The sequence below is a fragment of the Telopea speciosissima genome, chromosome 6, assembly GCF_018873765.1.
Source record: "Telopea speciosissima isolate NSW1024214 ecotype Mountain lineage chromosome 6, Tspe_v1, whole genome shotgun sequence".
Classification (NCBI taxonomy): Eukaryota; Viridiplantae; Streptophyta; class Magnoliopsida; order Proteales; family Proteaceae; genus Telopea; species Telopea speciosissima.
In genome coordinates, this window is record NC_057921.1 from 34,377,774 (window position 1) to 34,405,701 (window position 27,928).

The window sequence follows — 27,928 nt, forward strand, 5'->3', positions numbered from 1 at the left end:
GTGGCCTGAGTGTTTTGACTAATTTTTAATCAATTATGCTCAAATCAAGCACCATTGCTTTAGGGAATTGGAAATGGCAATTGCAGATTTGAAGATATTATATTGTGTTTATTTTAGTTGATAAAATCATCGTGTATATGCTATTATTTTGTTTATTAGGTAGTGAATATCTGTTACATAGTCAAAATATGCCTGTATTTTTGCTTATAGAGTGGTATATTAAACACATTAAACACGTATCATATTGTTGTCGTATGCGTTTTATTATGCTGAATTTTTTAAAAATATTATTGTCGTCTAGTCTGTGTTATTGTCGGACGTATCCGTTCTCGTTCAATTGCCTAACTAACTAAGACCGTTCAACTTCTCGGGGTGTGAGATTGGAATTGAAAAAATCGGATGCATACTTATAGAGGAACGTCAGATATTTGATAATATTTAAAATTTAAAATGAGTTATCATATAATTTATATAATTAACTATATAAGAAGTCAAGGTCATGCCCATTATGTTTTTTTGACAAGACTTGCTTTGACCAGGTTTGAATCGTTCAAATCGCTTTGAAAAAGATCGAAAAAAACTTGGTTTTTCAACTATGATTTGTAATTAATTAATTGATATTTTTCTTTATTTCCTAAAAGAAAAAATAAGAAGAAAAAAATTTGTAAATTACAAATTATTTGACACGTCAAGCGAGGTGAATAAGAAAAACAGGCGAAGACAATTGCCGTGGTCGGACCCCCGGTTCAACCTGGTGAGGCCACGACTTGAGCGAGAGAGTAACATCGTACAGTCGAATCTCTTCCCCTAAAAATTTATCTGCTTGTCGAAGCTCAAGGTTTGCTTCAAGCGTTCCCTCATCCTTGTGTTTGGAATCCCACAGGTGTGCTTCCAACCTACTCGTAAGTGGCTCTCTCTTTATGCTATTGTTCTCTCTCTCTCTCTCCCTCTATCGCTGTTTGTGTCTATAAGTAGCTTCAGATGTTTTTCCTTCAAAGTCTTCGTTTTAGGGTTTTTCTACGGCTCTATATCCGTTTGCTCCTTTTTGTTGTTTGATTCTGTTGTACGTTCAAAGATATTATGTTTTGATATTGTTGGGCTTGAGATAATTTGATGTTCGTTTCGCACTTACTTGTGGCTTTGTATGTAAATCAAATGACTACAATATTACCTGTTTTCTATTATTATCCTTTTCGATTCGAGAGAAAAAAATGTTTAGGGGTTTGTTCATCTTCTATTATGTTTTATCGGCTCCGTTTCATTTATCTGCTCCAGATTTTTTGTTTTTTTTTTGTGTAATTCAATTACGTTAAGTAGATTTTTTTTGGGGTGGGGGGGGGGGGCTTATTGTCTGTCGTTTTTTCTTAGAATTGTTAAGTTTGAGTTCGCACTTTGAATCCGAAACGTGATGTTGAGGGGAAGGACTTTCTTTTGGAACATAAAATAACTTTTGTACGTCAGTGTTGGATACTTGGATTAAGGATGATGAAGTGGAAATGGAACTTGGAAATAGAACCTTAAACTTGATAAACAAACTCCTGAATTTCTCTTAATTGAAACTCTGTAAATGAGAAAACTACTATATCTAAACTGGAGCAAACAAATCCTCTGTCTATGCAAGTCAAACCTGAAAAACCCTTCTCATTACTACTTGGTGTTTGTCTGGACTAATTCTTTAAGCTATTCCATTCTGTCAAGGAATGTATCTTCTCCTAATTCATACCCCCTTTGATGCCTCAGAGCAAGGTTGAAACAACATATTTTCAGAAGCCAGATTTAAAGTGGTATGGCCGAAGCCAGCTGAAAGCTGAACACAAACCTCTACCTATATCTGGGCTTGGGACCAACATTGCCAAACGCACACTATTTGGGTTCATCTCCTACCTCGGATAAAGGATAATTATATGAGAGTTTTCATCATGGTCTTAATAGTTCATAAATCTGGCCTTTGCTCTTCCACATTGACCTTGCTCCTCGTCTTTTTGTGTTTTTTCTTCCAGTTTAAAATCTCACCTTTTCTTGCATATCGTCATGAATTATCCTATTTTTGACTACACTGATGTTCTATGCTTGTCTTTTGAACTCTGAATAGTCAGGCTATGGATTAAGTGCATGATTGGTTCCCTCTATGTCATTGTATTTTTATCCATCCAAATCTGACCTGTATAGTTACTGCTGATGAAAACCCATATTGTTGTGATAACTTTCGTAATTTCGCAACCAGGGCTCGGATTTGGAGATGAACAACCATTAATGGGCCCAATGGGCCCCGCATGTTGTAGATTTTCTGTTCAGTTCCATAACGTGATTTGAAATGAGCTCAAGAACTGAATTATTATAAAATTCAAGCCATGCAATAAGAGGGACAAAAGTTCACATATAAATTTCAAGACATGCAGTAAGAGGGACAAAAGGCACATCCATGTGCACTCATATGCATGCCTTATTTTTCTTTAATCTTCTTTTTAACTTCCTCTTAGATATTGTGTTTCATTGTTGTAGATGTTTGGTCTGCAAAATGTTGCCCTTCTTACATAGTTTGCAGGGATCGGCTGATACTGATACTTATGGTTTCAGTGGAACAAATCCAATTATTCATACACATTGGATTCTCTGATCTGACAATATTGGACTTTTTCTAATCAGATTGGCTGATCCCTTTTGTGGGTCTGCAGGTTTGAACTGATCAAATTGGTATCACCTGGGAAATATCCCGGTCCAGTACGTTTCTTTGAGTTGTTATATAATTTATGAGTTATGATAATTATCACATTTCATGATCAGTTCTTCATTTGATTCTTTGTTGGCCAAATGGTTGTGGTGGTGCCAATTTGGAATGTGATGTATTTTATTTCTTAATGTGTTGCCAGATATTGTGATTTGAAATGGGAAGTAAAGGTCGTGCTCCACCTCCTCATCTGAGACGGCCCCTTCCAGGCCCTGGGATAATGCATCCAGACCCATTTGGTCCCGGTGTCCACCCTTCACTAGGTGCATTTCCACCTTTTGATATGTTGCCTCCTCAAGAAATCATGGAACAGAAGCTCGCAGCACAACATGTTGAGATGCAAAGACTTGCAACGGAGAACCAAAGGCTTGCTGCTACCCATACAGTTTTGAGGCAAGAGCTTGCTGGCACACAACAGGAATTGCAGAGATTGCAGGCTCACATAGGTACTATGAAGACAGAGAAAGAACAACAAATGAGGGGCCTTATGGATAAGATTGCTAAGATGGAAGTCGACTTGCAAGCCACAGAACCTGTTAAATTGGAACTGCAGCAGGCACGATCTGATGCCCAGAGTTTGATTGCATTTAGACAAGAGCAGATTTCTAAAGTGCAACAACTGTCTCAGGATCTCCAGAGGTCCCATGCAGATGGACAGCAGATTCCTACTCTGATGTCAGAACTTGAGGGTCTAAAGCAGGAATATCAGCATTGCAGGTTTTGGTTGTCCCATCATTTATGTATTTTCTGTTTCTATATCTTTAGTTTGTTGTGGTGATGAAGTTGCAGTGGACTTCTTAAACTTGCAGGGCTACATATGACTATGAAAAGAAACTATATAATGACCATCTTGAGTCGCTTCAGGTGATGGAGAAGAACTATGTTTCTATGGCAAAAGAGGTGGAAAAGCTTCGAGCTGAGTTGGCTAATACCACCAACCTTGAGAGAAGTACCGGTACTTATTACCCTTGCAACCTTTGCTTTTGTATTTGTTAGAGCTTTAATTTTTGTAGATGGCTCACATGTGTCATTCATAACACAGGTGTGCCATACAGTGGCACTACCGGGTACAAAGAGAATGAAGCAGCTGTGCATCATCCTGTTGGACATAATGCTTATGAGGATGGTTATGGTGCTCCTCAGGTTCAACATCTTACCTATTCTTGGTTTAGACGAATTTATTAGGATTAGTTACTCCAGTTGAAAGAACCAGTTCCAATTTATGTGATGAGAACACATGATTTTTCAAAATTTTTGCCATGCCAGATACCCCGAGTTTGAGTCTTTATTGGACCTCAACTCTTATTTTTTCTATATAAATCTAATATGATTTTCACAGCAGGTTCCGTGTTGGATGCCTACATGTGTATTAGTGTCTTGAAAGTCGCAATCCTTCGTGCTTTACTCCATAGTTGTTAGAGTTTAGCGACTCAAGGTGTTGGAGGAGGGGGGGGGGAGCTGGATGCAAGGTGACACCAACAAGGCATTCACCTAGATGCCTTGACAACTATGCTTTACTCCTTAAAAGAAAGGAAAAAGAAAAAGAAGGAAATAATGGGAAGGAAAAAGCACTAAAATAATGTCTTCCTTAACCTCATATTGAAGAACATGAATATGTATATAATGCTGTTGTCCAACAACAGCTCAACCTTATTCCAACTAAATGGGGTTTGGTTACATGGATCCTTGCCCTCCAGTTAGCTCTATTCGAGGTCATACTTGATACAAGGTCTAAGCTATGCATGTCTTTCCTTACCACTTCCCCTAGGTTCATTTTAGGTCTGCCCCTAGCTCTTTTAGTTACTTCAATCTGAATCAAATAACTCCTTTGTATTGGAGCATCCCAAGCCTCCATTGAACATGACCATTCCATCTCAAGCGAATCTCTTGTAGCTTATCAGTATCGTGGCTATTCCCAAATCAGCTCATTCGTTACTTTATCCTTCCTAGTTTCCACACATCCATCTCAACATCCTCATCTTTGCTACGCTTAGTTTATCTACATATGCTTCTTCACTGCCCAACATTCCGCACCATACATCTTAGCCGGTCGTATGACTGTCCAATAAAATTTTCTTGAAGCTTTGAAGGAACACATCGAACACATAACACTCCTGACGCACCTCTTCACTTCGTCCATCCTATTGTAATTCTCTGTGAAACATCATCTTCTATATCATTTTCTTTATCTATGATTGAGCCCATATACCTAAAATAATACTCTGCGAAATCTCCCTCTCTCATTGATTTCACCACCTCATTATCTTTCCTATTGTAACTAATGTTACATACCAGAAACTACACCTTGTTCTACTTATCTTAAAACATTTTGATTCCAAGGTTGATCTCTATAACACCAACTTAGCATTGATCTCCAATTTTTTCTCATCTACCAAAAGAATGTCATCAGTAAAGCATACACCAAGGAACCTCATCTTGAATGTCCCTGGTTAAATCATCCATGATAAGTGCAAACAAATAAGGGCTTAAAGTTGATCCTTGATTTAAGTCTTTTAACCTTATTGTAATTAGGAACTCACTTCTTTGACTTCCGACGGTTCTCACACTAGTCACCATAGCATCATACAGATCTTTAATTATATCCACAAATTTACTTAAAACACTTGTCTTCTCTAGTACTTGCCAGATTAACTCTCTAGGGACTCTATCATAAGCTCTTTTTAGGCCAATAAAGACCACAAGGAGATCCTTCTTGCAATCTCTAAATCTTTCCATAACCCTCTCTCATAATTTCGTAGTATGACTCATTAGTTTTATGCCTCTACGGTTATTGTAGCCATAGTTGTCACGGCGTCATGGCGATCCAAGTTGGTGGAAGGGTGTCACGTCGATATATCGACATGTCGCCCGCCATGGCAACAGCGAGCATGTCGACCATGTTTAATTTTTTATTTTCTCTATTTTTAATGTCATTTAGTATGCTATAATATATGTCCTATAACATCAAAAATCAACATGAAAGTGTATTACACTACTACTAATATACTATGCCACTATGGTTTAATTCATGAAAGTGTAAGTAATATCCATTAGTGTATATGAAAGTATGAAAAATTGAAAATATAGATTAACCTATCAAATAATTGAAAGCAAGCCTACAACTGCAAGGCAAGAAGAAGAAAAAAGAAAAAAAAAACAGATTAGAGGTCTGCTGTAAACAAGCCTGCAACTGCAAGGCAAGAAGAAGAAAAAAGAAAAAAAAACAGAGTACTATGGCTGTAACTGGAATAAATCCCTCCCCCCCCCCCTTCTGTCTCTCGACTATCTCCCTTTACAAGCAGTTGCGAAGAAGAAGAAAAAAAAAACCGAGAGGCTCTCCTCTGTCTCTCGAGTCTCGACTATCTCCCTGAGTCCCTGTTCACAGAGACTGAATAAAGAGGTTGCGAAGAAGAAAAAAAAAAAAAAAAAAAAAAACCGAGAGGCCCCCCTCTGTCTCTCGATTATCTCCCACTGTACAAGTAGTTGCGAAGAAGAAAAGAGAGAAAAAAAAATGAAAAAACCGAGAGGACTACTAAGTACTAACTGAAATAAATCCCCCCTCTTCTGTCTCTCAACTCTCTCCCTGTCTCTGTATGTAACTGCGTATGTGTGGCTGTGCAAAACAAGAAAAAAAAAAAAAAAAAAAAAAAAAAAAAAAACTATACTACTACTACTGGCTGTAATTACTAATCATTACCGGAGGCTAGGAGGAGAAGAACTGAAGAAGAAGAAGTTAAGATTAGAAGAAGAAGAGGACTGCTGGGAGGAGAAGAATTGAACTCAAAAATCGAGTTGCAGAGGACTGGGAGGAGGAAGAAGAACCAAATTAAACAAAAATACAAATTACAAAATAATAAAAACTTACCGGAATGGAGTCCTGGAGGTTGCCGGAGATGTTCGCAACTTCGAAGGAGTGAAGAACTGCTGCCGAGAGTTGCAGGAAGCTTGCCGGAATCTCGTCTCACGAACTCTTCCTTACTTCCTCCATCTCGACTCTTTCCTCTCAACCTCGAAGTCTCGAACTGTTTAGCCTTTTGCGATTTCTATTTCCCCCCAATTATTAGGGTAATATGTTTATTGTTTTTAAACTTTGTGATAAATTGATAATGTGTATTGCAGGTGTATACTTTTAAGTTACACCTCCAATAGACATTAATAAAAAAGCATCTAAGCTATTAAATGGTTTAAAAAAAAAAATTTAAATCTAACTTTTATATGTACAAATATCGACCGATATGCCAACATATCGTGGTATGGCGACCATGGCGACGCCATGGAAGACATATCGAACGATATATTTACATCCACCATGGCGTAGCTCGATATGCCACTTCTCCCAGCGCCAGGACGCCATGGCGGCGCCATGGCGACGCCATGACAACTATGATTGTAGCTCTATGTATCACCTTTATTTTTGTAAATCGGAATCACAATGCTTCTTTGTTCAGCTGACATTTTCCTTGTGCTCATAATCTTGTTAAATAGTTTAGTTGGCGAAGATAAATCACAATTCCTAAGCTATTCCACACCATCTGAGCTTGTGCCTTGCCTACTTTAGTACTTTGATCTTTCTTAAAACTTCTTTAACTTTAGACACCCTAATTTTTCCGTATTTATCTATGCCATGTGGTGTCTTGGTGAGTAATGTAGTCTTCTGGGCCTTTATTACTTGAATTGTCTTCAATTAGTAGGCTGTTGAATTAATCTTTCCCTCTCTCCCTAATGTCCTCCTCCCTTATAAGTACTCTACCTTTTTCACTTTTAATACATCTAACATTTTTGAAATCTCTACTATTCCTTTCCTACATTTTAGCTATCGTATAGATAGCTTTTTCCCTTTTCTTTGTGTTCAAATTGTTATAAAGATCTTCATATTTCTTCATTTTACCACACTCTTATTAGCTTCATTTCTGGCAGATTTATACCTTTTTAGATTTTCAAACATCTTTAGTCGTTTGCTATGTCTTAAAGTTTGTTTTCTTAGCCATAATGGCTGCTTGAACCTCATCATTCCATCCCCAAGTCTCTCTAGTGGTATGATGTTTTCCTTTCGATTCCCCTAGGAAATCTTTAGCAACCTTCTTAATACAAAACGACATTTGGTTCCACATTGTATTACTGTCTTCCTCAAAGTCTCACTTTCTTTGTATGACCATTTTATCAGTAAATGAATTTGTGGTATCACTTTTTGAGCTCCACTACCTTATTTTGGGGCAAATAAGCTCCCCCTTTTTACGATATTGCGAAATGAGGCACATATCCATGACCAATAATCTATGTTGAGTAATTACGCTCTCCTTTGGTATAAGCTTAAAGTCCTTAGATAAAAATATATCAGACCTTGTACTTAGAAATAAATCTATTTGGCTACTATGATGCTTGTTTTGTAGGTAGCTAAGTGCTCCTCTCTCTTTTCAAAGTAGGTGTTTACAATGGAAAAAACATAAGCCACAATAAAATCTAGAGTTGAGATCCCCTTGTCATTCCTCTCCAAAATTGTAAGTCTGTAACCTCCATGTACACATTTATAGCCTCTACGATCTCTCCCAACATGTCCATTCAGATTACCCCCTATAATAATATTTTCCTCTTGACTAAAACCTTGTGCTAATCCATCCATGAGTTTTCAAAATTGTGACTTACTACTTTCATCCAATTCTATTTGGGGTGTGTAAGCGCTAATTATATTGACGACCTCTTTCTTTGACACAAGCTTGATGGATATAATACAATTCCTATCTCCAAATCTTTTAACATTTACCATATCATTTAAATCTTTATCCACTACTATAGTACTATGTCCACTCCACTTCTATTACTTTTATCCCTCGTATACCAAAGTTTAAAGCCGTCCAACTCTCTAGCTTTTTTCCCTTCCATCTAGTATCTTGAATACAAGTTATATTAAACTTTCTCATGACATCTATCAAGGACTCTTACCCATTAAAGATCCAATGTTCCAATAAGCCAATCTACTCCTATGCTTTTGACTAGCTTCTTTACTTGCATTCGTCCACTGTGTGAGAGCCCTTGCTACTTGTCATTGCATTCGGCACCAACATGTTGTGTCTCTTACAAGCATGGTTTTAAATCTTTGTTTCGCAAGAAAATGAGACAAAACCTTAATGCAATACCATTTTGTACCAGGTTTCAACATGTTTCGGCCGTATTTCAGTAATTTTACAGGTTTGACCTGAACCACCTGTATAAATTCACCCATCTCCATCGAAACTTGACGAAACCTGGGAGTTTTGACCTGAACTTGGCTAAACCACCTTTTTGTGCCAAATATCATTTAATTTCATTTACTTCTCAAAACAGAGGTCATCGGAACCATCAAACAATTGGAACTAAGGCTCTGTCAAGACCAGGAGGATAAGGCTCACTATCAATGGAGGGAGGAAAAGGACGTTTGTAAACAAGATAGGAAGATGCTGTTCATAAATAATCATATACCCCCCATTTGAATCCAATAAAAATAGTTAGAAAACCAAATTTCAAAAGGATAAAAAGTCAACCCCCCCAATTCAAGAACAAAAATTGGATTTTCGGTAGTAGGTGAAAATTTTAACTTTCTTAATGTTGGGTTTTTTTTCTTTCTCAAATCTAAATTATGACTAAAAACCAAAAGAGATTTGTTTGAAAGCTTTGTCGAATGTTGTTAAAATCAGCTCTGATTGAAAATAAATTTTTAGATATCAAAATAAATTATTATTTTGCCGCTCTTTTGGCTTCTAGTGATGCTCTATCATGATAAGCTTTATGGAATTTTTAGATTTGAGAAAAACCCTAGCATTTAAAAGTTGAAAATTTCACCTAGTACCAAAAAGCAAGTTTTTATTCTTGAATTGGGGGTTTGACTTTTTATCCTTTTAGAATTTTAATTTCTAACTATTTTTATTGGATTCAAATGGGGAGGTATTTGCTTAATTATGAATAATATGTTAAGTAAATGAACTTAAATGATATTTGGCAAAAATAAGGGATGATTATGGTTCGATACCATTTCCAAGAACAATATACACTATCAAACTTGGGTAAAAATCACAAGTACTATTTTGGTGTTCTTTATGCGAAATCAGGGGCAGGGGGGACATTTAATGTACCAGTAAAATGTCAAAAATAGGCAGCACAACAAAACAACAACAACAACAACAACAACTCAGCCTTATCCCAACTAAATGGGGTTGGCTACATGGATCCCAGAAGAAACATAAATTAATAATATAAAATAAAGGGAAGGAGCACACAGCAGTGACACAAACTCTAGGGCATCGACCCGACTTAGCTACGAACCACATCATAACTGCTCAACAATGAGCCCCAGGCCTCGAGAAAGAAGTGTATTACAACAGCTACTTCACAATATCAAAGCCCAGTCAAATAGGGTCGACCACGAGGATCTTTGCTCTCAACTCAGCTCTATGTGAAGTCATACAAGGAACAAGGCTGGTGCTAAGCATGTCTTTCTTCACCACTCTTCATATGGTTATCTTAGGCTTGCCTTTAGCTCTTTTGGTTCCCTCAATCTGAATCAGGTTGCTCCTTCGAACTGGGGTATCCAATGGCCTACGTTGAACATGGCTATGCCACCTCAAACGACTCTATCTAAGTTTATCATGAATCGAGGCTACTCCCAATTCAGCTCTAATATGGTTATTCCTTACTTAATCGTTCTTAGTTTTCTCGCACATCCATCTCAACATCCTCATCTTTGCAATGCCAAGTTTATTTATAGGATACTTCTTCACAACCTAGCATTCCACACTGTACATTATAGTTGGTCTAATGATATAGTCCTAAAAAATTTTCTTTTAAGCTTTAAAGGGATGCGCCGATCACACAGAACTCCGGACGCACTTCTCCACTTCATCCACCCTATTTTAATCCTTTGGGCAACGTTGTCCTCTATGTCGCCCTCCTTATTTACGATTGATTCTAGATATCTATAGTACTTACTTTGGGGGATCTCCCTCTCACCAATATTCACCGCCTCATTATCCGTCCCAGTGTTGCTAAAGTTATACACCATATATTTTAATGTAGTCCTAGACTGGTAGAGGACCAACTAGGAGCCAATCAACCAGGATATGTTATGAACAGGTGAATCGGCTAGGTCAAAATAGAATTTTTTAGTGAAATTAGGGTTAGGGTTTAATGTATGGGTTATTCAAGTTGAGGTAAGGGAGTCTGTCAGTAAAGGTCCTGAGATGTTTGATGGATGGAAGTGTGTAAATTTGAATGGGCAGTAACTTAGGTTTAGGGTTTCGGGTTTTGGATAAGAGGCAAAGAGGGGAATCAAGGGTTTAGGATGGGAATTTGGGGCTAGAGTTTGGATTGAGTATTCCTAGTGTAGGGAATGGAATTCGATTCAGGTATGGTGTGTTTCTGATGGTTGGATTGGTCTGTGAAGAATTTGGGAGATTGGATGATATCCAGAGATGGGATGTTTAGGGTTTGGGTGGTTTAGAAGATTAGAAGAAGCAAGGCTAGGGTTTGTGATGCAGTTGCCTTAGCTTGGCTGGATCAACATGACCCTCTGGGTCTGCAATGGACCGAAGATTCCAATTGGCTGATTACAAGCAGCGTTTAGACCTCAAATTTAAGCAGTTGAGATAGGATAGTTTGTCAGTTGAGGAGTACGTGGCCAAGTTCTATTACTGCCCACTCGATCAGAGTTTGAGTGGGACAAGGAAGTCTTAGTGGCGCAGTTCCGCAATGGCTTGCATCCACAAATCAGTGTTGCACTTGCCGCCAGTAGAGTACCTACTATGGAGGAAGCAATTCAGGTGGCCTATCAGGTTGAGGAAGATTTGAGGAAACCTTACAATCGACGAAATTTTACTGACACATATTCTAGAGGTGATAGCTTTCGCCCATAGCAGTCTTCTTTTCAGGTGAAGTCAGTTTCGGTTAACAAACCACAAGCTAGTGGTTCTTCTGTGACACCTACACGACCGGTTCATCGTTACTCCCCACCTCGGCGAGGTTCAGATAGACCTTATTCTCCACCTCGACGTGGATGTGACAGAAATTCGGTGATGCCGAAAGCAGCTATTCAGTTCTTCACATGCAAGGGGTATGGCCATATGACTGCTTAGTGCCCTAACCGGTTGGTAGCCCACATGGACAAAGACAATTTTATACCATTTGACCCAAAGGAGCAACGACCCACAGGGACAGTCAATCTGGTGGCTGAACATGAGCGTGAGCCTAGTGAGGTTGATGATGATGATGATAGTGATGGCGAGAGTCAGTATTGCTATGTTATTCGTCCCCTCTTGGTGACGCATAAAGTTTCCAATGAGGAAGATAAAGATTGGCGTTGTTACAGTATTTTTCAGACTAAGGTGTGATGCAATGGCAACCCATGTGATATGGTGATTGACTCAGGCAGTTGCACCAACGTTGTCGCTGAAGATGTTGTTCGCAAGTTGGGTTTAAAGACAGAACCTCATCTGAATCCCTACAAGGTTGCATGGGTGAACAACACAAACCTCAAGGTTAATGAAAGCAAGGTTCTAAGACTCGGGTCTCGGTGGCATCTCGGCCAAGCCAGAAACCGAGTCGAGTCGAGATCTCGGCGAGTTGGTGCAATTTTTTTTTTTTGATTCGGACCCCCAACTCGGTGGGTTTTACACATATTTTAGGTCTGAAACTTGGTATCCAGCCTATTTCAGGCCATTTAAACACAATGGCATGCCCAGATTTACCAAAAAACAAGTCTAAATATGAGTTTTACTTTGGACCATAGGTTGGTAGGTGACGAGTTGTACTAAAAGTCTAAAACAACCTACTCTACATATAATTTAGTAAAACTTAGCAAATTTAGCAATCAAAACATTCTAATTAGTACATATCAAATTATCAATCAAAACATTCAAATAAAAAGTACATTACATCAATGTTCACTGAATTTGTTACATAAAATATGATTGAATAATAAATTTATCCCCACATTGATCCACAAAGAATTACCATGTCATGGAATTGCTATAGTGTTGCACATAGTGTGACACAGCTGCCATATAAGTCTTCTCATCAACATATACCAATCTCCCTATCTTAGGGTACATGGGAGGCTGTTGGTATGAAGTGTAAGATCCACTGCTACTGTCATATTGAGTTTGAGGCATGTATGGCTGGTTTGGGATTGAGAATATGTACCCAAAACCTGACCCAGAGCTTTGTCTGTCATACTCAGCTGCTGACTGCCCATACTGACCATAGGCACTATAATCAGAACCGGTGCTCTCCTGGCCATAGTCATAGCCATGATGATGCTGAGATGATTGCCATGACTGATGCTCACTAGTAGTATCTATACTCATGCTTCCGAAACTTGCAAGCATGGTGTTCATACTGTTGTCATCATCTTGAGCATCTGACTGATGTGAGTGTTGGCGACCCTTCTTTCTTTTGTATGTTTTAGGGTGGCCACCATGGTTTTGATCTTGAGTGGCATGCGTAAACTGAGACTCACCGGTGAAACGCACAGGGTCCCCCTGCGTTCCCACCTCATACTGGTACTGCTCGCGCATCCCCTCATGACGATCATCATAATAACCGCTACTCGGCATGCCACCACCACCACCACCACCACCACCACCACCACCATCGCCATCACCATCATCAATATCACCACTGTCATCACTACTACCATCATCATCAGCAGCAGGACTTCCTACAGTAGGCTCAAAAGGTTTCGGTGACTCTGCATGTGCACGCCCCTCTTGCGACGACATATAATCCTCAACATCAGTGCCGGTTACAGACGCAATGGCGGGGTCGGGCCTACCCCCAGGCTGATCCATATCAGGTGTACCACGATCACTCACCCATTGGAATAGGGGATCCTCATCGTCATCAGAGTCCTCTTGGAAAATGTTGGACAGTTCAATGGGTTCTTTATCATTGGCCTCAATTCCTTCACGTATGTGCCTCATCCTTAATCTCATATTGTAGTGCACATACACAAGCTGCTCCAGTCGTTCGCTACCCAACCTGTTCCGCCTCTTTGAATGTATCAATGAGAATGTACTCCAGTTGCGCTCACATCCGGAGGATGAACAAGTTTGTGAGAGTACTCTCACTGCTACCTTCCTCAGGTTGGGTGAACTTGTACCATAAAGCACCCACCAGTCGGCTGCATTACATATATAGAATAGTAAGAATATGTACATTCTAAAGAGAGAAAATTATTATTCATAAATGTAAATATGTAATATCATGCCACCTACCAGGGTCTGACTTTTGTCTACCCTCCACTGCAGCTTGTCTACCGAAACTTGCTGAGGCCTCTCTAAAGTATTTGATCTAATTTCAATTTGAGGAATTAGTATTTCCTATTTAGTAATTACATTCATAAACTAACTACCAAAGTACCAAAGTCTCATATTCTCACCTCATCATTGCAAGCAGATTGTGTCTTTGGATTGAGCTCTAACTTTGCAGTAATAGTTTGAACTGCCTCTAACAATTCTATGTCTAGCCCAAGATCATGGGAGTAGTGATACTTTGGATTCAAATAGTATGCTGGTAAAGTAGACACCACAAATATGATTTGTTAGTGACTTTACTGACTTAATGCCTTTGGGTTTTGAATATGTAAATGCAAAAAAGTTATAACATTTAAAGTGTAAAGTGTAAAGTATGTTGAACTCACCAGCTTTATGCAATGGATGACTCAAGTGCTTCTCCCACCGCTCATCAATGATGTTAGTGTAGGACTTTGCACTTCGAGGTATAGCAGCTCTAACCATTTCCTTCATTTTTTGGATGGCAGCATAAATGTGGGCCAAGGTAGGCTTCTTCTCTGTATCAACCATCCTCAGTACTGCCACCACTGGCTCTAATATGGCAACCACTTTCCCCAAGCCCTTCCAAAATCCATCACGTGCAATGGACTGTTGTGCTGCCTTTGCATCTCCTGACTTAGAACCTTGCCAACCAAACCATTTATCACTTGCAAACATAGACCTCAGACCTATCGCCTTAGTCTGAAAGCTCTTCAATGCAATGTAATTGGTGGCAAATCGAGTGACACCAGGTCTCACTAAATCTCCATTGCATTTCTCCCTCAACAAGGCTAAAGCATAAGAATGGTTGTACACAAAAATTGTCACTTGTCTTGCCTTATTTACCACATCTGCCACCAAAGTCTTTTTCCCCATGTCCTTCAGCATTAAATCAATAGAATGGGCTGCACATGGGGTCCAAAACAGTCGGATCCTCTTACTCTTCTTATTCATCAACTTCTCTCCAGCCTTTTAAAAGTTGGAACCGTTATCCGTCACAATTTGGATAACGTTCCTTGGTCCTACCTCCTCCACCACTTGCTTCAACTCCTTATACAAGTATGATGCATCCTGTACATTATTTGATGCATCGATGGACTTCAAGAATACAATCTTTCCATTGCAACTCACCATGAAATTTATGATGGATAGTCTAGTAGGTCCAGTCCATCCATCAGCCATAAGAGTAACCTCATATGTCTCCCACATTGGCTTCAAACTATCAATGTAATCTTTTAGCTCCTGTACCTCCTGAGGCAAATATACATTGTATAATTCATGTGGTGAAGGTCCCTTCCATCCTGCACCAGCCCTCCCTACAGCATCAAGGAATGCATTATAGTATGTTCCTTGTGCTACATTGGCTAGAATTCCATGGTAAAGCATGAACTTGCTGAAGGCTTTTCGTGCTTCCTCTTGTTTACCACCAAATATTTGCGGGATGGTTGGCTGGTAGGCATCTTGTTGCCTAAAAGTCGTGGGATCTTGCTCAAAAATGGGATTTGGAGCTTGTACTCGTGGTCGGGTTTGGGGTCGTGGTATATTTCTTGTCCCAGTGCTTTTCCTCCTCTCATCTTCTTGCACTGGTGCAGCTGAGCTAGATCCACCAGCTCCTCTTGCTTGCTCATATGTTCTTATATTCTCAAAATGAAAGCTTTGTCTACTCTCAGCCAAAGTCTGCTAGTAAATTCTCAATTCAGCCTCTGATTGAAACTCACCAGGTGGAGGCCCAATGTCAGTATCATCTACGCCACGGACCTCTACACCAGTCCTCTCTAGTATTGCCTCATCAAACTCTTGTTGCATTCTTTCCCTCTCAGCTTTCTTTAATCTTCTTCCTTTAAAGTGTTGTGCCATTGTCACTTTCACTTGGACAGGAACATTTGGGCATGAGACAACATCCTTGCCTGTACCAGACAAGTGTTGCTTTTACCTAGTGGCTCCTCCAGATAGCAACTTCCCACAATTATTGCATTTGGACTTCTTTTTGTCTGCGGACATGGGGACTCCATGTTGCCATGCTATATCAGACATTGTGTAGAGAATGTCTTATATTTTACACTGTTACATAAAAAAGCATGTATTAATAACCATGGATCACTCAAACTAAGGTATTCAAGACTTAAAGTATGCTATTCATAACTCTTAAACGTAATGTCAAGCAACTAGAACTATGAAATAACTATCTCTTATTTACCCCCTAACCCTAGTATTTTTCTTAATTAAAAATAATATTTTGAATTTTTTTTTAAAAATATTTATAATTTAAAGTATAAGAAAAATATAATGTAATGATGTATTTGACACCATTTCAAGTTGAATATTATGTACATATGTTGTACGTAATTTTCCATAAGCAACAAGTATTTTTCCTTAATATTATATATATTTTATAAATTTTTATAATATATTTATTAAATCTGAAAAATAAAATAATTTTTTTAATGGCTGAAAATAAAAAATTAATCCATGGGGCTGTAGAGCATCCCAAGTTGTTTAACATATATCAAATTCATTTTCAAACAATCACTATTCATCCTATTTTTTTCATTTTCTTTTTTCAAATAAATCATTTATTTTTTCAGAAATTATAATAAAAAATTTAATAACTGAAAAATAAATCCGACTCCATCAAGTGATAGATTGGGCAAAGATGTTTAACATATATCAAAACCACATGAATCTAACAAGTATTACACAAATTTTTTTGGAAAAAATAGATTTGGGAAAAATTAGAAAATACCTTTGAAATCCTACAAATAGGTGATGATGTGGAGTTGAATCTTCACTTTACCACTTGAATCTCACTTCAAACATCATAATCCACCAAAGATTTGATAGAAATAGGAAGAAATTTGAGAGAGAGAGAGCTCTTGGAGTGTTTTTCTCTAAACTTTAGAGAGCTTTGGACAGAACTCGAGATTTCCGAGTTCTGTACATTGCTCTCTTTTAAAAAAATGGGCATATGGGCATATGGGCATATGGGTCATGAAAACTGGGTAAAAAACCATATAACTCGGCGAGATATTGAAATTTTATAACTAAAAAAAAACAGAGAAATGGCAATCGAGACTTGGCCGAGAGCTTGCCGAGATCTCGGCGAGATATTGCAGTTTTAGGAACCGACTCCCATCTCGACTCGCTATCTCACGAAATCGAGAAACTCGGCGAGATCTCGCCTCGCGAGTTCTCGAACCATGAATGAAAGGTATTTGCTCACATATTCCATTGGTGGACTGATTGATTAAGTGCAGTGTGATGTCCTCCCTTTAAAAGTCTGCCACATTCTTTTGGGCCACCCATGGTTGTATGACAAGAAAGCCAAGCATTGTGGTTATGAGAATACATATTTTTTCCTACATGGTGGACTTGAGATGAAATTCCTCTTAGTGAAGGATCTTCCATTTATCAAACTCAAGAAGACAGCTGGTACATTTCTCGTACGGCGAGTTGACTCAAACGGCATTCTTGGACCCTATCCGAACTTGTCAGAGTTGAGTTCTTTTCAGAGGAGGCGAGCTGATGCAATTGCCTTAGTCTGGCTGGACCAATATGACCCGCTTTGGAGGCTTAAACCAAAGATTGGTCCTAAACCTGTTTTCTGGTCTGGCAAGGGCTGGTAGTTCACTTAGGCTGCAATATTTAGTTTAGTTTATTTTATTTCATGGGTAGATTACGTAGGAGCTTCTTAGGTAGTTTCTTTTCTTTAGCTATGGTCTATTTTGGTAGTTTCCTTTTTGAGTCATTTCTGTTTTAATTAGGTTTCTATTACTATGCAAGGCAATTTTCTATTTATTCATTGTAATCGTAGGAGAGCAACAGATTTGAAGATTTGATTAATGAGATTATTTGTGAAGCTCAGTGTGAGTGTGCTTGAGCGTGAGTTCCCTCTCCCCTTTCCCCTCCTTTCTTCTAATTCTTCTATGGTTCTCTTTGTGAACCCACTATAGTAGATCACCCTCTGGGTCTGCATTAGTTTTGAGCTTCATACTTACTTTGGAGATGATGACCATGGAAAATGAAACACCAAAGAACTTGATATCAGATTGCTTGACTATAGAACAGTAATGGAGAAAACAAAGTAACCAAAACGAACCACCTGGGCTTCTCACCGCAAGGTGTTGATCGCATCAAACACTGATCCCACCAGTCTTAATCAAACACAAGACAAAAATCTTCAATGGAGAAGAAGAGAAGAGCAGAAAAAAGCTTTTCATTAATTAAAATTCGTGTTCAATGCTTGCCTACCTTACAACCTTATATAAAAGACTCAAAAATAGACTCCTACACTAAAAAGAAAAGGCCTAACCCAATCCTTGACCTAGTATGTAACTTAAACTGACTAGGAAACTGAAAGACTCAAAACAGAGTCCTAATCCATCCCCACTAAACATTTGAAAGAAAACTACTAAAATCACTATAATTGATCCATTGATTGAGCCGGTTCAATTTATGAACAAAAACACCAAAATGAAAGAAAGTATGGAACTGAAACAACTAATCCCATATGAAACCTAATTAACCATTGGTTGAGCCGGTTCAATTTATGAACAAAAACACAAAATGAAACTATGTATGGAACTAAAATAACTAATCCCGTATGCAACCTAATTACCCATAGTTTAGGCCCCTAAAAGTGGCATATTACATTGAAAACCCATGGGATAATAGGCCCAACATATATAGAACCCAACCCTAGATTTATTCCTAACAAGCAAACAAGCTAGGGATGTTATTGATGATCGGATCCTATTTGGTGATGAATGCGCATCATATTTGGTCTTAGTTCTACTTATTCTGAACTTTAATCTTCATTTTTTTATTTTTTTTATTTTTTTTTTTATTTTGGTTATTTCGATCTCCTTTGTGATTCGTTTATTATCCATTTCCTAGTTCTCTTAGGTTGATTCCAGGTTGATCTCCATAGTTCCACTTTGGCGTTAATTCTTGAGTCTCATCCACCAAAACAATATCATCTGCAAAGATCATACACCAAGGGGCCTCATCTTGTATGCCTCTGGTTAAGTCGTCCATGATAAGCGAAAACAAATAAGGGCTTAAGGCTTATCCTTGGTGTAACCCAATTGCAATTGAGAATTCACTACCTTGGCCCCCCGTCGTTCTAACGCTAGTCACCACATCAACATACATATCTGTAATTATGTCTACGTATTTACACGACACCCTTCTTCTTTCTAGGATATTCCAGATTAACTCTCTAGGGACTCTGTTGTAGGCTTTTTCTGGGTCTATGAAGACCATATGTAGATCCTTCTTGCCCTCACTATATCTTTCCATGAGTCTTCTAAGTAAATTGCCTCCACCAAGGATCTTCCAGGCATAAAACCAGGGCAAAAAAAAAAAAACTATTTCTGCGCCTCGAAACCAAGGTTTCAAGTTGGCTTGGAGAAAGGACTAGGTTTCGATTGAGATATAGTCGAAACTTGGCCTATCTCGGTTTTGGGGGCCTTGAAACCGAGATTTGGACACTTTCTTATAAGGGATGCCCTAGCATAAGGTCGATAGGACATAATTCCTAATTAATAAACTTAATACACTCATAAAATAGGAGATCCATGCAAAAGTATAAACACCCACAATAAGAGGATGCATAACAGGATACACATACACGATTAGATAAGAAAAAAAAAAAATTTCTGCTACAGCAGATAAAATCGGGCGCGCTAGATAAGAGACTAGGAAACATAGGATCAAACAAAAGCAGTGAATCAGGAAAAAGAGGAGTATTGGCCATTAAATGACCAAAACTCTAATTACAGCCAATCAGGAACTCAGATGGATACTAGATGCTGGTGGATTGTAGTAGACCAATATAAAAACCAGTTCCCAAAAGATGAGGATAATAATCGAAGGGTCGGATTAAGACTAATTAACAAAAGAACAAATCTGGAAAATAAAAAGTGCACTAGGTCTGCACTAGGTCTTGGTTGGAGGACTATTTTAGGGAGGTCTTGAATGCCCCAAAAATGGAGATGATCTGCCCACCAGATGTCCCGTAATGGCCTGTGTTGATATTAACGGAAAAAAAAATCTGTACTGAAATTGTTGGAAAGGATATGGAATTGCAGAAAACAATGGAGCACGCACTTCAATATTGATGGAGAAAAAGAATGAAGAAGAAGAAGAAGAAGAAGACATGACTAAGCATCCCACGTAGCCTTGGCTGGAATCCCACCTCATGACACCGCATTTCACCATAGTTGGCAAGGCGCCTAGGCGAACCAAGGCGAGCGAGGGGATAAAAAACACCAAGGCGGCACCAACAAGGTGTTGTCTAGGCGACCAAGGCGAGAGCGTTGCCTTGACAACTATGCATCTCGCAGAAAATTTGAATTTAACAGAGTATATAGGAAAGGCTATTAAATTCGTGTACAATGCTGTAGCCTCTTACAAACTTATATAGAAGACTCCAAGACAGACTCAAACACTAAAAAAGAAATGCCTAACTAAAGCAAAAGTCGACCTCGAACTAGGGAAACCAGCGGGAGATCGATTGCAGCTGGGATCAACACAATAAGGATGAACAAATTGAATGATTGAAACTTTTATTGCTTTTTTTTTTTTTTTTTTTCCTGTTTACATATGAAAGAAGAACATAGAAAATGATAAGAAAAAGAAGAAGAGGATATAGAGAAGGAGGGGGGATAGCCGAATAGGGATACTAGGCTATCTCAGCCTTGGACCTCTCACCCACAGCTATCTCAGCTGTTGAACACAAGTCTTCTCAGACCAAACACTTGCAAGCAAGCAATAGAAATTCCATTAATCAAGTCTTAATTCAAGTACAACTGATGGGGCCTATTTATAGCTTGGCCTTAGCTTCAAAAAATTGGTAGTCTCAAACATAGAAACCAAACGAAAATAGAAACTAAATCTAACTAAAAGGAAACAAAGGACTGAAATAGAAACTTAACAAGATAGAGACTAATTAATAAAAGCTAAGCAACTAAAATAGAAACTCTAACTTTGATAAGGTTTCAAAAATAGAAATTATAAAATATTTTCAAACATAGAAACTAGGTCGTTGTCAAAAAAGGAAGCTAACTTGGTCTTCAATCTTCTTGAAGCTGTCCCATCGAGCCAAGAGTGTCTTGCTGTCCAAGGCTTCTAGAATAGAGGCACACATGATCTAAGCTGAGACCAACAACACTATTCACGTGAACAATAACATTGTTTTTGAAATCTGTTTTTGTCCTGTTCTTCATGCTTTGATCTGCATCACTAACCCAAACCTTTACTAATAAGATTCAATAAACTGACTAGGAAACTAAAATGATGAAGGAAACTGACTCAAAACAGGACTAGACTTATAGAATCCTAGGCCAGATTTTGTACGCTTTCTAGTTCAATTTCGGATTTATTTCATGAAATAGTCTACAAATTGAAATTGTTTTGGTTGTATCAATCTGAAATATTTCAAGAATAAGAAATATATTTGGTAGTTCAGTTATTTAGATTAGATTCTCTATATTCTTTGGGAGAGAGTGGTGGTGGTGTTGCTGGCAGCACTGGCCATGGCCATGGCCGTGGCAGCAGTGGTGGTGGCATGGTGGTAGTGAAACCGTCAGGATAAGAAGGGTGGTGTATGAAATTACTTCTTTTCCTATCAAATTAACCATGTGCTCATTAAAGAGCAATAGTGAAATCAATTTCAATTTCGAAATTGAAACTGCCCCTCAGCTATTTCAGAATTTCTATTCCATTTGATTTCTATTTCATTGAAATTAGGTGCAAAAATCAGACCAAACAATTTTCGAAATAGAAATCACCCTATGAAATTGAAATAGAAATCATACCAAATCAGGCCCTAATCCAGCCTAACTAAAACACTTAATAACAATTAAATTAAAGAAATAAAGACACTTGACTAATCCTGTATGCCTAGTGTCTCTTCCCCATAGTTGTAATGGCGTTGCCCTGGCACCGCCATGGCGTCCTGGCGCTGGGAGAGGTGGCATATCGAGCTAAGCCATGGTGGATGTAAATATATCGTTCGATATGTCTTCCATGGCGTCCATGGCGACGCCATACCACGATTTGTTGGCATATCGGTCGATATTTGTACATATAAAAGTTAGATTTAAATTTTTTTTAAAAACCATTTAATAGCTTAGATGCTTTTTTTTATTAATGTCTACACTATCAATTTATCATAAAGTTTAAAAACAATAAACATATTACCCTAATAATTGGGGGGAAATAGAAATCGCAAAAGGCTAAACAGTTCGAGACTTCGAGGTTGAGAGGAGAGAGTCGAGACGAAGGAAGTGAGGAAGAGTTCATGAGACGAGATTCCGGCAAGCTTCCTGCAACTCTCGGCAGCAGTTCTTCACTCCTTCGAAGTTGCGAACATCTCCGGCAACCTCCAGGACTCCATTCCGGTAAGTTTTTATTATTTTGTAATTTGTATTTTTGTTTAATTTGGTTCTTCTTCCTCCTCCCAGTCCTCTGCAACTCGATTTGTGAGTTCAGTTCTTCTCCTCCCAGCCTCCGGTAATGATTAGTGATTACAGCCAGTAGTAGTAGTATCGTTTTTTTTTTTTTTTTTTTCCTTCTTGTTTTGCACAGCCACACATACGCAGTTACACACAGAGACAGAGAGAGAGTTGAGAGACAGAAGGGGGGGGGATTTATTTCAGTTAGTACTTAGTAGTCCTCTCGGTTTTTTTATTTTATTTTTTCTCTTTTCTTCTTCGCAACTGTTTGTACAGTGGGAGATAGTCGAGAGACAGAGGGGGGCTTCTCGGTTTTTTTTTTTTTTTTTTTTTTTCTTCTTTGCAACCTCTTTGTTCAGTCTCAGTGAATAGGGACTCAGGGAGATAGTCGAGACTCGAGAGACAGAGGAGAGCCTCTCGGTTTGTTTTTTTTTTCTTTTTGTTTTCTTCTTCGCAACTGCTTGTACAGGGAGATAGTCGAGAGACAGAGGGGGGGGGAGGGATTTATTCCAGTTACAGCCATAGTACTCTGTTTTTTTTTTCTTTTTTCTTCTTCTTGCCTTGCAGTTGCAGGCTTGCTTTCAATTATTTGATAGGTTAATCTATATTTTCGATTTTTCATACTTTCATATACACTAATGGATATTAGTTACACTTTCATGAATTAAACCAGTGGCATAGTATATTAGTAGTAGTGTAGTACACTTTCATGTTGATTTTTGATGTTATAGGACATATATTATAGCATACTAAATGACATTAAAAATAGAGAAAATAAAAAATTAAACATGCTCGCCATGGCAATGCCATGGCGGGCGACATGTCGATATATCGACGTGACACCCTTCCACCGACTTGGATCGCCGTGACGCCGTGACAACTATGCTCTACCCATATTATAGGCCCATTAAAGTGCCCCATTGCAAAGAAAATCCATTGGATAAAAGGCCGAACACATACATACCCAACCCAAAGCTGATTTCCAATAAAATAAGCGCATTTAGGTGATTCATCTGCATTAATTCTCCCCGGCTTGAAGAAACTCGACCTTGAGTTTTGCAAAGTTGAGGAACCAACTTTATGTAGTGAACATTCGTCTTTAAAACCATAATAATAGAACTTTGGTAGCTTGTGGATGTTCGGAATAAAGTTTTCAATCTTAGGAGCTTTCGTGTCGAAGAAATGAGGCTGTAACATGAACTCTCTATCTCTTCAAGAACAACATATTGGATCTTGATAGTTTCTTGTTGAGTGTGTTCTTGACTTCGTCCTTGCTCTTGGCCTTATCTTCCGTCACTACTTCAACCTCGTCCTCTTTGACCTCTTCTACACAGTCTTCTACAGTAGGCTCTAAGGAAGAAAAGTCTTCCACTTTCTGTGAGTCATCAAATCGTCTAAGAGGGAAACCAGTGCTGTTTTCAAGGTATTTGCTCACGTGACTCTCAAAAGTAACCGATGGTATTTGTGTAGTAGTTCTCTGTAGCAACCTTCTCTGGTATTGGTTGGTGTTCTGTGATGCAGCCGATGTAGGGTAATTGATGTAGGACAAAACATGAAGAACAGGCCAAAACACTGTTCATGTGACGTGAACAGTATCACAGCCCATATTTTCCTTGCGTGGGGATATGTTTTAGAAGATTTTGTGGGCCCATCAAGTGGAGAATGATTCTATCCTAATGCTGCCATAGTTTCTATTTTCAGGTTTAGAAAGTATATTAGGTAGTTTCTAATTTCAGTTTGTTACTATTTTTGTTTTGTTCTCTAAAATAGGAGTTTGTATTTTGAAATAAGGCAGCTAGATTTTTAGGAAGTTTTTATTTTGGTTGTAAGCTACTTGGTAGCATGTTACTTTCTATTTTCTATTTACTGAAGGGGCAAGGTATTGTTGCCTATATATGTAATGGCTCTTAGTAGCCTCCAGGACAATTTTTAATAAAGTTGATTATTATTGCTTGCTTTGAGCAAGTTTTCTCTTGTCCATGTGTTTGACCTGAAGGGCTGGAGGCCTGGCTGAGAGAGCCAAAACCCTAGGGCTGAGAGAGTTTGGCTGGTGAGAGCCGAATCTCCTCATCTTTCCCTCCTAGTCTATTTCCTCTTCTTTATTATTCCTCTGCTCCCAATCAAGTGTGCTTGCTGCTGTCTCTTGTGTCTGCAGCTATTGTTGGAGAGTCCTTGAAGACCTGAATCGATTCCACAATCAACACCAAGTATTGCTGCTGCTGCATCACACAACCAAAAGAGAGGCCTCTACACACCTGTCGCTCTGTTTATGCTCAGATTCTGTTACACCTTTGGAGGCTCAGATCTCTGCGACCATCTGCCTAATTGGAGAGCTATTCGGTGCGCAACCTGCCCTGGCACAGACCCACCTTCGATCCCAATTCTGTCCAATTCTGCTGACTGGATTAAACCCCAAGTTGGAATCACATCCAATTTGCTGCAGAGTTTCGTCTCAACAAGACCACCACTCGATCCAGATTTGAGCCCAAGCTGATGGATGGTTTGACCAGCAAGGCTTAAACTTCTAATTTGGTATTACTTCCATATCTCTGAGTCCCACCACCAGAATTTAGTGAGACTTTCAGCAGTACTTTCCCTCCATACAAGCTTCAATTGATCCAAGTTTGGTTGCATTCCCATGGTTGGTTTGGTTTGAAACCCTTAGTTTCTAATTCTGAGTTTATTCCAATTTTTGAATTTTGTGGGGTTTTGGGACTAGTAACTTAGTCTTGCATGGTCCTCTGGAGTGGGCTGATATGGTGTCATTGTGTCAACACGTTGCTCCATTGTATCCATACGTTGCTCCATGGATACCATTCGATCGAACAGATGCTTAATCATGTCAGCAAGTTGACTCATAAAAATCTGATAATCTCTTGGTTCTGTAGGTTAGAACTTGGAGTAGCCATAGCTCTGATACCAAAGTGATAGGGAGTAGGTAGAATGAATCCTAGGTTAACAAGATCCCAAGTATAACCCAAAACAGAAAAATCAACTATAAGGTCAAAACTCAGTTTTATCGGATGGGGTTCAAATTCTGGTCAAAGGTAGGTTGATGTTAGGTTAACAATTTCCTAAAAGACTGCCACGGTTCATCGGCCAGATTTAATTCAATTAACAAAACAGTAAAATTTGGAAATTAAATAAGAATAGATGAAAACTCTAATTACAGCCATTCAGGAATCCAGATGGATACTAGATTCTGGTGGATTGTAGTAGCCCAATAGAGAACAAGTTTCCACAAGATGATGATGATGATGATGATCTAAGAGTCAGAACAAGACTTATTAACAAAAGAACAAATCTGGAAAATAAAAAGGGCAGAATAGGAAGATTTTAAATAATTCCAGATCGGCAGACCTGATCTGCACCTTTTAATGCCCCAAAAGATGGGGATAGTCTTCTGGTCAGATCTCCCTTAACAGCCAATGTAGATATTAACGGGAAAAAAGAAACACTTGTATTGAAATTGTTGGACAGGATATGGAATTGAAGAAAACAATGGAGTACTTTAATATTGATGGAGAAAAAGAAGAAGATATGACTATGCATCCCACCTAGCCTCGACTAGTGTCCCACCAGCCATTAAAGGTATCCCACCACATAACACCACATCTCACAGCAAATCTGGATCTCACATAGTAGAGAAAAGGCTCAAGCCAAAATCTCAGTAATTAAATTTGTAGAATGCTGTAGCTCCTTGCAAACTTATATTGCAGATTCAAAAGCAGACTTAAAACACTAAAAAAGAAAGGCCTAACCCAATCCTTAACTAATAAGGTAATATAAACTGACTAGGAAACTAAAATAATGAAAGATACCAACTCAAAACAGGATTAGACTTAAAGAATCCTAATCCAGTCTAACTAAAACACTTAATAACAATAAAAATAAAGACACTTAACTAATCCCGTATCCCTAGCCTCTACCCATTAAAGTTGTCCATTACAAAGAAAACCCATTGGATCAAAGGCCCAACACATACATAATCCAACCCAAAGATTATTTCTAATAAATTAAGCCCATTGAGGTGATTTATATGCGTCAAGAACCATTTGAGAGTTTAGTGGTAAGAAATATATTCTGATGGCATTTTGGTTGGTGCATGTGCTTCTAGCAGATAATCACCAACAACACTGTCCATATTTAATTTACACACTTAAAAACTTCAGTGCAACCAAAAGGCTCTGCCTGGTTGGATGTAAAATGTTGTAATGTTAAAACAAAAACAAAATGGAAAATTTCCAATTAATGCCAGAAATAAATCTATGCCAACAAAAAAAATTGCTTATATATGTAAACAGAATTTCAACTACATTCCTTATTTTTTCTAGGAAAATTTAGCGAAGTAAATATTTTACTTCTCCTTTCAAATACTATCTGAAATTGATATTTTCTTCTCCAATATTTTACTCTGCAACATTTAATGTCCCACCAGACAGACAAAAGGATTTGGAGTGATTGTTTGGAAGCCTAGTTAGAATATGTCTAAGTAATGCTTTTTCTAATTTGGCTAGTGAATTGATTCGTTGAGTTGGCTGATCTTGTAGTCTGAGTTGGTTGATCATGTAGTCTGAATCTGTCAGTATACTTGAAGTGATATCTAAGTATTGAGTATTTAAACTGCTTCCTAGTGGAAGCATTATTTAGGCTGTGAATATGAGGTCTGACTTGACTCCTGAATTCTGTAAAACAGGGACGTGCCCCTCCTGGTTCTGCTGCTGCTGCTGCTCCTCCCTATGGAGGCCCACCTGGGCCTACTGCACAAGGTGGATATGATGCTTGTAGAGGAGCTGGATATGATGCTTCTAGAGGAGCTGGGTATGATGCACCGAGAGGACATGGGTATGATGCACCCAGAGGACATGGGTATGATGCACAAAGATTTTCTGGTTATGATGCTCCCAGAGGTCCTGGGTATGATGCACAACCCAGAGGTGCTGGTGGTGGTGGTCCTCAAGGACATGTTGCATCAGGAAATAGTGTACCTTATGGATCTGCAACACCTCCTGCACGTGCTGGTGGGGGGTATGAGGCCCCTCAACGAGGTGGAAACCCCATTCGGCGTTGAGCTTGATAATTTGAGATTCATTGTCTTCGATTGCACCCGATGATGGGGAAAAACTTATCAGCGTCCTTATACAGGCTTCTGGAGACTTTCTGATGACACAATGCTTTTTTCCGTCATTCTTATTCCATCTTTATAGCCTGCATGCTGATTTTTCCAAGCTCTGATATTGACGGTTTATTGCTGTTAAGAATTCTACACATTCAGAGCAATTGTAATCAGATGATATTCATCCATATTTTGAGGATACCGAGGTGGAAATGGCAGAGGGAGCTGCTTATGATAGCTTAGAAGGGTAGCTATGATAATTGTTCTACCGTGTCTTCTTGCACTGATGTGGTTGTTTTTGTGTCTTATTATTATTTTTTTTTCTATTTGC

The 27,928-nt window shown here is 38.7% G+C and overlaps 1 protein-coding gene across 1 annotated transcript; it reads left to right on the plus strand.

Annotated features, from left to right (window-relative positions):
• Positions 1-815: 815 nt before the first annotated feature.
• Positions 816-27,863, plus strand: LOC122664752 (protein FLX-like 2). Its single transcript, XM_043860725.1, has 5 exons — positions 816-902; positions 2,871-3,445; positions 3,538-3,683; positions 3,771-3,871; positions 27,178-27,863. The coding sequence occupies exons 2-5, from the start codon at positions 2,886-2,888 to the stop codon at positions 27,550-27,552; spliced, it is 1,182 nt and encodes a 393-aa protein (XP_043716660.1). The 5' UTR covers positions 816-902; positions 2,871-2,885; the 3' UTR covers positions 27,553-27,863.
• Positions 27,864-27,928: the final 65 nt, after the last annotated feature.